At 43.4% G+C, this 13540-nt stretch overlaps 1 protein-coding gene across 3 annotated transcripts in view; it reads left to right on the plus strand.

Annotated features, from left to right (window-relative positions):
* LOC124775093 (atypical protein kinase C) overlaps positions 1–13540 on the plus strand; it is a 759938-nt gene that overhangs the window by 129913 nt on the left and 616485 nt on the right. Inside the window, exon 2 of one of the 3 annotated variants that reach the window (XM_047249907.1) lies at positions 1738–2122. The exons of the other annotated variants lie outside the window; for them this stretch is intronic. Within the exon in view, the coding sequence (XP_047105863.1) occupies positions 2002–2122 (121 nt within the window). The 5' untranslated portion in view covers positions 1738–2001. The remainder of the gene's footprint in view (positions 1–1737; positions 2123–13540) is intronic. 3 annotated transcript variants of the gene reach the window in all.

Raw genomic sequence — 13540 nt, forward strand, 5'->3', positions numbered from 1 at the left:
AGGGAAATCTCGCAAAACCTAAATCAGGACGGCCGGATCCGGATTTGAACCGTCTTCCTCCGGAATGCGAGTACAGTGTGCTGACTACTACTGGATCACTCGATAATCGAGGGGAGAGATACTCGGAAATTTAATGCAGAGGTCGCTGACAAAAGGTCTGGTTATCAGGAAGTCTCAGCCACGGATGATTATTGAAGATAATTGATATCGTTGCAAGGATTCCGACTCGCTGTATTTAGATTAAATGCCACCACATTAGCACACGTTAACGACCTCGGTTAGGGGTACCCTTTTTAGCTGTTTGCCTCCTAGTTAGAATAGTACGTAACTCGTGGCATCATGGCATTGTTAAAGACTTTACAGATGAAAATTTTGCATCGTTATGTGAGACAGTGCACTAAAAAACATTCAGAAAGTTGTTACTCCGGATTAAAAAATGTGTTCAAAGCAGGAGTGAACAACAAGATGGCCATAGTTTTCACGGCGTACACTCTGTCAACGGTTCCGTCAAAATACGATTCGTGGAGTAACTTAAAGCTCAAGAGTCTCGTATTCTTTCGTGTTACACGAGTTTGTGGGAGCAATGCTTTTCTGTACCAAGGAAGATTTTCTGGCTGTGGTAACTCATTCTGTGTTCATGCGTGTTTCATTGTGTGTTAATTCAGCAGTGGTTATTACGAAAGCTTATTTGGAGATATTTTAATCTGGCTATAGAGGGGTATTTGAATATGAAACTTCCTGGCAGATTAAAACTGAGTGCCGGACCGAGACTCGAACTCGGGACTTTTGCCTTTCGCGGGCAAGTGCTCTACCAACTGAGCTACCCAAGCACGACTCACGCGCCGTCCCCACAGCTTTACTTCTGCCAGTACCTCGTCTCCTACCTTCCGAACTTTTCAGAAGCTCTCCTGCGAATCTTGCATTACTAGCACTCCTGAAAGAAAGGATATTGTGGAGACATGGCTTAGCCACAGCCTGGGGGATGTTTCCATTCTATTTGAATAGTTCGGATTGTAAAACAATGCGCGTTAATGGTGGTAAACGAAGCTCGAACTCGTCATGTACATCGATTTAAGATGCCTTAAAGGTTCTAGAAATTTAAATTGTTTTCACGTACAACACCCATTTTACAGATGACTGAGAGAAGCATTCACAGTGAATATTTGGAAAGACGTCTTGAACAGTGAGACTTTCGGTACGACTTACTTCTTGGGATGGTAACGGCAGGAGCCAGAGAAACGGTGTTCAGATCTTTTGTCGCAAGAAAGACACGACCGCTTGTAAATATTGTTTAACGAAATTAGAAGAAAAACAGTGATAAATTTCTCTGTTTATAACGAGCGGTATGAAACGGTGATTAAGAACTGAGATGTGTATTCGAGAAGAGAGGAGTGCATATCTCTGCCCGTCCATCGTGATTTAGGTTTTCCGTGGGCTATCGTACGCCATTTTAGGGGTATGTAGGAGGGATTTCTAAGCCGACTACGGATGGTTCGTTCTGTTACACAGCGCTCCGGTTCTAAAAAATTCTATGCGCTTGAGCTATTGTTTTTTTTCATTATATCATACAACATGATTAAATCAAATGTATTACATCAGTTATTTATCGATATATCATGATCGTTGTCAGTGTGGATTTGTCGAACGCGGATGTTCTGTTTCTTCTGTGTAAGAATAGCGAGGTCCATATGGCTTTCACCTACAATTGATATCTTAAGTAGTGATTTTTAATTGCAGGACTCAGATCTAACGAAATTTGATTAGACGATAACAATCGTATCGTGCAAAAAAGTCCTACCTACCTCGACTTTGGGCGCAAAATCTTTCGGCATAGTAACCGAAGAACAGAGGACATCCGAGGTCTTTTCCTCCATTAGAAGCAAAGCGTCAACTCTCAGCGAGTGAAGTGTCTCACGAATTGTTAACTCGAGGAGGACGTTGCGGGGACAGGTAGCACAGTGGGTGTGGTGTCGAGTGATGTGCAGTGGAGTGCAGTGAAAGATGGGCTGCAGCCCCGTGAGCCTGGAGACGCTGCTGCCGCGCTGCCTGTGCGCGCTCAGCCCAGCCAAGATCCTGCTGCAGGGCGTGGCCGGCGCCGCCGGGGGACACCTCGAACGCCCAGGTACGTCTGTCTGTCTCTCTGCTGGCCGCTCGCTGCTTGTTGCCGCTGCGCGGTCCACACGCTGGCTTCACTGCTCGCAGATCACAGGCTGAACCGACCTCTGGCGAAGGACACCAGTGGAGACGGAAAGGGTTACACCGTGAAGTACGAGTCCGATATTCATCAAACTTTTATCATGCAACGGGCACTAAATGATTATTTTAGAACTGACGTCCACCGTCAACGTCTGTATTTTGTGTGACCCCTGCAGGCACAAATACACCTTTGGATTCTTGGTGGAATGGATGCAAACGGCCTCCGAATGTAAACTAGAATAATTTATTACCGTACCTGACACAAACTATGTGTCAATTTATAAAAATTCTCGACTGATAGTTAGTTTGAAAGTATACAGTGTGGTCAGAAACAGTCTGAAAAGCTTGTAGGGGTGTTGCAGGGTAGCTTTTGCTGAGAAATAGTTTTTAAGAAAAAAATAGATACGTTGCGCCGTTTCCGAGTTAATTAGCATTGAATTCAGCTAATGAATCCGTTGAGCGCGCTAATTCAAGCTACCCACCTGAGACTGTGTCGCCAAACGTGTTCTTCGTCTCGGTTTCCTAACCCGAACAGGAGAGCTATACAGAAATTGAACGCGCGATGCTAGTAAGGATCGACCTCGAGCCAAATATTGAGCAGTACCATGCGCTAACATGTACGCTGTCGGAGCAACTGACACTAACAGTATCTGGCGGATCGGTTGAATTTGCGCGTGTAGCGGACTGATTGGCTAATTTCAATACTAATTAACACGAAAAGGACGTAACATATTGAATTTTTTTCTTACTAATTAGTTCTCAGCACAACCTACCCTGCAACACCCTTACAAGCTTTTCAGGCTGTTTCTGACCTCACTGTACATTTTGTCATCGCATCTTAGCCATACTCCCTGGGTGACATATCAATGGACTGGGTAGGTCAGTGAAGGATCAAGGTGTTTTGTTGTGAATTGCAATCTGGGGTCTTGCATTATCCTGCTGGAATATGTCATTTGCCATCCTAGGCATTAACAGTATCATAACAGGCGATCATACGGCCTCCCTCTAATAAATACCATATCATTCTTGTTTTCACATGCAATAACTCCCCACTCCATGATTCCAGCAGTTTGTGAGGTATGGGTTTTGAGAATCAGTGCTTTGTGGCCTTTCGTCAGGTTGCCTACGTTCACATTGGCCACAGACACTCCTCGCTGAACACAACAGAATGCGACTAAATGTCGCAGTTGACTCCAGCTCTATCCCACGCAAGTCCCTGTTGTCCGTAGTATCGTGTCAGTGCTAAGCAGCGCATGCCAACTTGAGATCTCAACCCAGATTCTCGTTAACTTTCCGCGACTGTTTTTGGTGACACTCTGTCTGTAACCTCTGCCCAAATTTCAATTATTTTCATCCATCTGTTCTCAGAGCTGGTGGAACAGTCATGTCACCTTCATGTGGTGTAGTCCTCCTACTCTGCTAGGTTCTTGTCCTGAGTCTATTACGTCACCAGTCGTTCTGCTGTTATGGCACTACAGCTATCTATATGTACGATCTTTCGATATTATCCTCCCATGCCACTCATACCGATGATTCGCGTTCCTCAGTGTCCGAAACAGGTGGTAGGCTGCAAGTGAACATTCTCTGGACATGATATATTCGGATCTCCACTTGGTAAGTTCCATTACCATTAACAAACCCAGTAACCGTCGTGTACTCACACCATTCTTCATCTGTATGAATGACATATTTCTTTCTTGAAAATGCAAAAAAGATGATCGTAAAAGGATTAAATTTTCATCAGCACATCGTACAGGTTTGGAAATATTGGAGTGTCGATTTGGTGTCGTTTGGTCAAGTGTGTTCAGGGTGTGTAACACATTTGTTCAATGTAATATGGACACCCACATGATGTGGTACTGGTCTCCAGTAGACCATGTCACTAACACACATGCATGTAGCCACGTAGAATCCATTGTACGTAGTAACGTGACAGAAGCCCCGCCAGTTGTGTTCGTACACCTAATGAGAGCAAGGTAGTGAGAGCAAGGGATTTACACCTAATTTTCGTCTAGTGTTTTTTTTCCTAACAGTGCGCAGTACGTAAGTTTATTGACCACTTATTAATCCTTTGGATGTGCATTTGTTATTTGTGCGTGGTTGGCAGCTGAACGAAAGGAGGCAATTATCTCATTGCTTTTCTGTGCGTTGATCTGACTCCATTGTTTTTTTAACATCTTTTCCCATTGCTCTACAAAACATGAACCAACTTCGTTCTTGTTCTGGCTTCCTAATTTTTCGTCGCCGCATAAGTCTCTCTGTATTCAAGCCGCGTCATGATCAACTTACAGAAATTTGTATTCCCGTCTTCTCGAGTATAGTTCCCGATTTCTAACCACTGCTTCTCCTCGTTAGAGTTTACTTGCAGCTCCTAACGAATGTCTTCAAAAGCTCGAGTTTTGGTTCAGACATAACTTGGTTTGGACACGGAGAAAGTTCTATACGCAAACACTTAATTAATTATGAGAAGCAGATAACGAGTCTCCGGAAGAAATAAGGAGCTACATAAAACGACCCATGGCACAGAGGCGTCATGCTTTCTACATCATACAGCAAGCCTGGCCAATCAGCGCTCGGCGAGTTCGTGCACTCCGGTCGCGGAGGATAAGAGGGAACAGCAACGCTGCAAGTGGACGCCGCGGGGGAATCGTGGCAGCCAAGACTGATGCTATCAAACAAAATTCATCCTGCTGAAAATTAGCTTAAAGTTCATGAGATGTAACATTTCACGGAACTCGAGGCAGTTATTTGTAGACCAAACATCACTGATTACGTTTCAGTAACTGCAATATTACGTGATGAGTCTTCATAGAGATTCCAGGACACTGCACGATTGTAGACTGAGTTCTACTTGAATGCCAGATAGTTCTCGCTTTTGGGTGCTGATGTTCCTCATTACTTCCAACTTGAGCCGATAGACGTATAGCGCAAAGGCTTGTCAACAGTTTACAAAACGTTCGTAAAATATTACCTCGACAGCAATATCTTCGACTACTAAGACAAGCTGCTAAAGTCATTTCAGTGTTTGGTTCAATACATGGGTGCTAGCTTTGTCTTTCTTTTCTGTTACGAAATACTCAAAAGTTTCGCCAACGATCGGGTTTAACAGATTTTAATCTATCTCCACGTGTTTGACAGCATCATGAACCATAGTTCGAGATTTGTTACATTTTCTAAAACCGACACGTCTGTAAATTTATAAGCATGGAATTTTATCTTTTTTATAAACATCAAAAATTTATTAACATCAAAACTTTCTGTAGTTCTGTTTACCGTATTAGTAGACTTTAATGTAGTTATTTAATTGAATAGTGATAGTTATTGCTTTGCCAGAGAAATCAAAAGCTGAAAATAAACGCGTTATACATCTACATCTATACTCCGCGAGCCACCTTACGGTGTGTGGCGGAGGGTACTTATTGTACCACTATCTGATCCCCCCTTCCCTGTTCCATTCACGAATTGTGCGTGGGAAGAACGACTGCTTGTAAGTCTCCGTATTTGCTCTAATTTCTCGGATCTTTTCGTTGTGATCATTACGCGAGATATATGTGGGCGGTAGTAATATGTTGCCCATCTCTTCCCGGAATGTGCTCTCTCGTAATTTCGATAATAAACCTCTCCGTATTGCGTAACGCCTTTCTTGAAGTGTCCGCCACTGGAGCTTGTTCAGCATCTCCGTAATGCTCTCGCGCTGACTAAATGTCCCCATGACGAATCGCGCTGCTTTTCGCTGGATCATGTCTATCTCTTCTATTAATCCAACCTGGTAAGGGTCCCATACTGATGAGCAATACTCAAGAATCGGACGAACAAGCGTTTTGTAAGCTACTTCTTTCGTCGATGAGTCACATTTTCTTAGAATTCTTCCTATGACTCTCAACCTGGCGCCTGCTTTTCCCACTATTTGTTTTATGTGATCATTCCACTTCAGATCGCTCCGGATAGTAACTCCTAAGTATTTTACGGTCGTTACCGCTTCCAATGATTTACCACCTATGGCATAATCGTACTGGAATGGATTTCTGCCCCTATGTATGCGCATTATATTACATTTATCTACGTTTAGGGAAAGCTGCCAGCTGTCGCACCATGCATTAATCCTCTGCAGGTCTTCCTGGAGTACGTACGAGTCTTCTGATGTTGCTACTTTCTTGTAGACAACCGTGTCATCTGCAAATAGCCTCACGGAGCTACCGATGTTGTCAACTAAGTCATTTATGTATATTGTAAACAATAAAGGTCCTATCACGCTTCCCTGCGGTACTCCCGAAATTACCTCTACATCTGCAGATTTTGAACCGTTAAGAATGACATGTTGTGTTCTTTCTTCTAGGAAATCCTGAATCCAATCACAAACCTGGTCCGATATTCCGTAAGCTCGTATTTTTTTCACTAAACGTAAGTGCGGAACCGTATCAAATGCCTTCCTGAAGTCCAGGAATACGGCATCAATCTGCTCGCCAGTGTCTACGGCACTGTGAATTTCTTGGGCAAATAGGGCGAGCTGAGTTTCACATGATCTCTGTTTGCGGAATCCATGTTGGTTATGATGAAGGAGATTTGTATTATCTAAGAACGTCATAATACGAGAACATAAAACATGTTCCATTATTCTACAACAGATTGACGTAAGCGAAATAGGCCTATAATTATTCGCATCTGATTTATGACCCTTCTTGAAAATGGGAACGACCTGCGCTTTCTTCCAGTCGCTAGGTACTTTACGTTCTTCCAGCGATCTACGATAAATTGCTGATAGAAAGGGGGCAAGTTCTTTAGCATAATCACTGTAGAATCTTAAGGGTATCTCGTCTGGTCCGGATGCTTTTCCGCTACTAAGTGATAGCAGTTGTTTTTCAATTCCGATATCGTTTATTTCAATATTTTCCATTTTGGCGTCCGTGCGACGGCTGAAGTCAGGGACCGTGTTACGATTTTCCGCAGTGAAACAGTTTCGGAACACTGAATTCAGTATTTCTGCCTTTCTTCGGTCGTCCTCTGTTTCGGTGCCATCGTGGTCAACGAGTGACTGAATAGGGGATTTAGATCCGCTTACCGATTTTACATATGACCAAAACTTTTTAGGGTTCTTGTTTAGATTGTTTGCCAATGTTTTATGTTCGAATTCGTTGAATGCTTCTCTCATTGCTCTCTTTACGCTCTTTTTCGCTTCGTTTAGCTTTTCCTTATCAGCTATGATTCGACTACTCTTAAACCTATGATGAAGCTTTCTTTGTTTCCGTAGTACCTTTCGTACATGATTGTTATACCACGGTGGATCTTTCCCCTCGCTTTGGACCTTAGTCGGTACGAACTTATCTAAGGCGTACTGGACGATGTTTCTGAATTTTTTCCATTTTTGTTCCACATCCTCTTCCTCAGAAATGAACGTTTGATGGTGGTCACTCAGATATTCTGCGATTTGTGCCCTATCACTCTTGTTAAGCAAATATATTTTCCTTCCTTTCTTGGCATTTCTTATTACACTTGTAGTCATTGATGCAACCACTGACTTATGGTCACTGATACCCTCTTCTACATTCACGGAGTCGAAAAGTTCCGGTCTATTTGTTGCTATGAGGTCTAAAACGTTAGCTTCACGAGTTGGTTCTCTAACTATCTGCTCGAAGTAATTCTCGGACAAGGCAGTCAGGATAATGTCACAAGAGTCTCTGTCCCTGGCTCCAGTTCTGATTGTGTGACTATCCCATTCTATACCTGGTAGATTGAAGTCTCCCCCTATTACAATAGTATGATCACGAAACTTCTTCACGACGTTCTGCAGGTTCTCTCTGAGGTGCTCAACTACTACGGTTGCTGATGCAGGTGGTCTATAGAAGCATCCGACTATCATATCTGACCCACCTTTGATACTTAACTTAACCCAGATTATTTCACATTCGCATTCGCTAATAATTCACTGGATATTATTGAATTCTTTACTGCTATAAATACTCCTCCACCATTGGCGTTTATCCTATCCTTGCGGTATATATTCCATTCTGTGTCTAGGATTTCGTTACTGTTCACTTCCGGTTTTAACCAACTTTCCGTTCCTAATACTATATGCGCACTATTTCCTTCAATAAGAGATACTAATTCAGGAACCTTGCCCTGGATACGCCTGCAGTTTACCAATATTACGTTAACTTTTCCTGTTTTTTGTCTCTGAGGACGGACGTTCTTTATCAACGATGATAATGTCCTCTCTGGTAAGCCGTCAGGTATTTTATCGTTTCGCCCAAGGGGGGGTCCCTCTAACCTAAAAAACCCCCGTGTGCACGCCACACGTACTCTGCTACCCTAGTAGCTGCTTCCGGTGTGTAGTGCACGCCTGACCTGTCTAGGGGGGCCCTACAGTTCTCCACCCAATAACGGAGGTCGATGAATTTGCAACCATTATAGTCGCAGAGTCGTCTTAGCCTGTGGTTTAGACCCTCCACACGGCTCCAAACCAGAGGACCGCGATCGACTCTGGGCACTATGCTGCAGATATTAAGCTCAGCTTGCACTCCGCGTGCGATGCTGGTTGTCTTCACCAAATCAGCCAGCCGCCGGAAGGAACCAAGGATGGCCTCAGAACCCAAGCGGCAGGCGTCATTCGTTCCGACATGTGCTACTATCTGCAGCCGGTCACACCCAGTGCGTTCAATAGCTGCCGGAAGGGCCTCCTCCACATTACGGACGAGACCCCCCGGCAAGCACACCGAGTGCACACTGGCATTCTTCCCCGACCTACCCGCTATTTTCCTGAGGGGCTCCATAACCCGCCTAACGTTGGAGCTCCCTATAACTAATAGACCCGCCCTCTGTGACTGTCGGGACCTTGCCGGAGAATCGGCCACTGGCCCAACAGGCGAGGCATCCTGTGGTGGCTCGGAAACGATGTCATCACCACTAGGAAGCACCCCGTACCTGTTGGAAAGGTGTAAGGCAGCTGCCACGCGGCCAGATCCCACCTTCGCCTTTCGGCCAGGCACGCGCGAACCCACCACTGTCCGCCATTCACCCTGGAGTGATGGCTGACCGGTAAGATGCTCACTGCCGGAAGACGCAGCGACATCAGGGGTTCCATGTGATTCCAAGGCCACCGAAGTAGGCATAGGTCTCACCACAGTTGCCCCAACGCCACTACGAGCCGACGCCTGCGCCTCGAGCTCGATGAGCCTAACAGACAAAGCCTCCACCTGCCCCCGAAGAGTGGCCAATTCTCCTTGCGTCCGCTCACAGCAACCACAGTCCCTACACATGACTATGTTTACCCTACTCTATACGGTGACAAATTCCCAAGATAATCTTCTGATGAGCTACTCTGATAATCAAGAAACACTCACTGAAATACAAGACGCGAAAACTACGCTAGGTTTTCCCAGAAAAACTATTTAAAAGCTAAGCGCAGCAAATAAGTACAAAAACGCTTTATACAAACAGTACTCGCTGCTGCTGGTGCTCTCGCTTTGGCTGTCACAAGACAACTGCTGATTCAAGTGACTAGTGGCTAACGGCCGCGAAACAAAAGACGGTTTTAGGGCGCTTTCTGTTCTAAACGATCAAGAAAACACTAAGAAATCTAACACGAAAACTACGTAAAGTTTTATCAAGAACTGTTAGTTACTATGCAGAGCAGATAAACACAAATAGAATCCCTTCCTTAGTGGAAGGTCGTAAACAAAATGCAAAATAAACGCTTTATACAAACAGTACTCGCTGCTGCTGCTGCTCTCGCTCTGGCTGTCACAAGACAAAATCCTGCTTACAAAAATATGCTACAGTATTCGGCTCTTAGAAGTAGCCGCACTGTGTTTCAATACACGCTTTCCTAAGTGTCCCACATGTGCACGCTTCAGCATATGGCAGTCTCACGCACGCATCAGCCTCGAATGGCGCATTTGGTGGGAGGAAACCGGCGCGCTGAAAATATTCGGCTGCACTCGCCGAGCGCGCTCCAGGAGCGCATATGTTTGTCGGCGCTGTTATACAGTATATGTGAATTGCTCGGTAGCTCATGTCAGTGTGCCTCTTTCGCCACTAAAGCACTCATTTCCATTCACCAAGTTGACAGATCTTTTTTCCGTTAATTGATTATTGGTGTTATAGCCATTACACTGCGCTTTAAAAATTCACTGTTTCAGAAACGAGCAGTTTTGGTGTTAGCAATTTAGGGAAATCGCACCTCGTTTTAAGGCCACCTCTTGGAGCTATTTTTAATATTTTTACGAATTTTATCCGAACGTAAAATAGATATAATTCCGTCTAAACATAAAATTATGTGCAAATAACAAAGAGAGAGAAGAATCAAATCTACTTATGGAAAGTGAACAATGACTTCCTTTATTTTTAACAATGAATCTGCAATACGAATATCATCGTAACAGAATTTTGTCCAACTTTGTAGTTGCTTACAAGGAATTTCTTTTAGCCTTCGTAGTTAGAACGTGGAGTAAAAATTAAATGTATATCACTGTGTAACTCTCATGGTCGTGATCATCGTAAACAGTTTCGTCACACTAATCGTAAAGAACAGTGAATAACTCTCATGTCGCGGGAGTTTCCGTTACGATAAGGATTAAGGCTGTTCTTCAAATCTTTCCTTGTGTCACAGAGACACGAAGCAAAATTTGTTGGATTAAAAAAAAAGATTTCTTAACTTAGTGAAATGAACACAAACTTGACAAGTCCCATTGCTGGATCTAATCCAAGGCCTGTGAAATTTTAAAATATTCCAGTGTTTAATGCTCATTTAATTGGGTTTCATACGTAACACAACGCACTACCCATATGAATTTAAATGATTTTCAGCGTTCAGGCCCCGTGTTCTCTTCCCTGTATATTTATTCTGAACGCGAGCGCTTTATTGCAAGTATTGATTTTAAGAAGCAATCATCAATGCATTTATTCTCTAACAAAGAGGCCCATGTCAGTTGTCAACATGGGCAGTCTGTGTTCAGGTGGCAGCTAGTGCCTATTATTGACGATGCCGTCCATTGTTGGAAGGGCAGGTATACAGTGGAGGCGCACATCGATTTTATCAAGCGTCAGTGGTGTTTGTTTTCCTTTGACACTTCGGGAACAACGCTGGCGGGACACCACATTATGGAGGGACTTGCGGTGTTTCTGATAATCACCTGCGTAGATGTCAAGTGCAAACTAGGTGACTTATCTACGGTAGGATCCCATGAATGTCACATTTTACGCTACGTTTCGGGATTACGGACGTATTAAAATTGGGGTTTCATATTTTAAAAATCGCTATTTGTCAACATTGAGTGGATACTGGAACCTTCTGCCAAGTCTCTGTTTTGAATGATACAGTTACTAAATTTCGTGTTACCGGATTCTTGGCGTTTCTATTTCTGTGTTTGGTAAACAGGTCCAAATATCTGTCGGAGACCTTTCCTTTGAGTGAAGATGTGAATGTCACATGGTGGAAAATACGAGTATTGTTAGTGGTTTTAAATTGCAGTCACAAAGTACAAAACGAAATACGCAACTTCGTTCATTGTATTTTCTGTTTAGTCTTGAACATGAATATAAAAAAGTAGAGTGGAATTGGTTCATTTTATTGCTTTGATAAGGAAACATTTAAAATTGTCGTAAATGTTTCTAGTAAGATTAGCGTTTTAGAAATGAACTTACTGGAAGCAAACACTGAGACACACAGTCACTGGCCAAAGTAACAAACGGGTGTATAAATTCCGTCACGTGGAAGGCCACCTTTCTTCAGCAAGGGACGTCGCTTACGTTATTAGAAAGCGAACTCGCACAGTCGAATCAGCTGATATTAGAAACGCTTGTGCATTGCCTTATTGCTCACTCGTGAGCTTTAAAAACGTCGTAAAGCCAAATGGGTGCTCTGAACCTAATCGTTAACCAACACCTTAAAGAGTACCGTACAGTGTGTCGGTGATCATCTGTCTGTACAACTACTAAACGTCCTGCTTATGTTACTCGATATTTGTCGTTTAAGGGTCACATTAACGTGCACACTTATGTTCAACGAGCTAGCGAGCGCGCGGGTGTGTGTGTGTGTGTGTGTGTCCACCACAGACATCGTTTGTGCTGAGATGTTATATGATCAGTATTTACAGTTCGCCGACTGTATTGCTAGGCCCAAAATGTTATTGCATAAAATACGCCCAGACGAGTCTTCTTTCTTCCGACCCACCGTAAGAGAACGTGAGTTAGCAAATGGCTGTTCACCTTGCCGACAAATGATGTGTAACAAGTTAAAGAAGGAAAGAAGACAAATAGCGTCCCTCAAATACGAAGTGCTATATAGTTAAATGCCTAAGGATTGTCGTTAACTAGTACTTGTAATGAACATTTGTGCTTATTGTGACCGCAAGCCACAAACCATTTCTTGTCTTGAAAGTTAATCTCGCTACAGAACTTCTCACGGAGATAAAACCTTTCATACGGTGTTTCGTTTCGTGAGAAACGCAGCACTATTTGGAGAGAACCTGTTGGTGAATTTTCGTGCACTCAGAATTAACGTTGTAGTCGCGTTCATTCTCATCATCCCCTGCTTTCGCCGACTGCCACATAGCAATTTGAAGACTGCCACATAGCATTTTGAAGACACTCATTCGTCGGATATTGTATATCATTGATCTAATAATAGTCATTGTTACAACTACCACACGACGTAATTCCGTCTTTCAGAATTCTCATGTGTCAGTTACCGCCCGCCCACTTCCTTTTCCACTACATGTCACTTATGCAAAACAGATAGAAGTATCACGCTGAAGATTCTCGGAGGCGTGGTAAAACTACGCTTTCTTTCACAATCGGATGTCATCAGGAGGACAGACCTCTGTAGAGTGTCAACAGTAATCGAAGAGCCACAACTGCGAAGAACACAACGAGTGCGAAAACTCTATAAATTGTTTTTCCTTTTCGTCTTTGTTTTTAACGAAGAGTAAAAAATGACCTGAAGGTCAAGAATAACTTTGACCAAACAGAATACGTAAAGGCAGAACAAGTCGAAACTGGCTTAGACGTTCAGGACGACTAAGATTGTTGTATTACTGAGGGTGAGGTGGTGATGGTAACGCCAGTACTAATACCCATTAGTAGATGAGGATCTGTTGTCACCATATAGCTTATGCATGGGCACGCCGTAGCGAACGTTGCAATTGGCTATGAAATACACACATCCTAGTTTATTATTGTCTTCGTATTTTGTATGTGATTACCGAAAGTGTTCAACGAACGTGTAAATCACTTTGTCAATAGCTGTAACTGGGCATCTTGCACCACGTTGATGGAAGGTAATTATATAAAGAACAAAGTTTTCAGTAAGTGATGATTATCTCTGATTGTCCAGAGAGACGGACAAGGG

Source organism: Schistocerca piceifrons, chromosome 2, assembly GCF_021461385.2.
Source record: "Schistocerca piceifrons isolate TAMUIC-IGC-003096 chromosome 2, iqSchPice1.1, whole genome shotgun sequence".
Classification (NCBI taxonomy): domain Eukaryota; kingdom Metazoa; phylum Arthropoda; class Insecta; order Orthoptera; family Acrididae; genus Schistocerca; species Schistocerca piceifrons.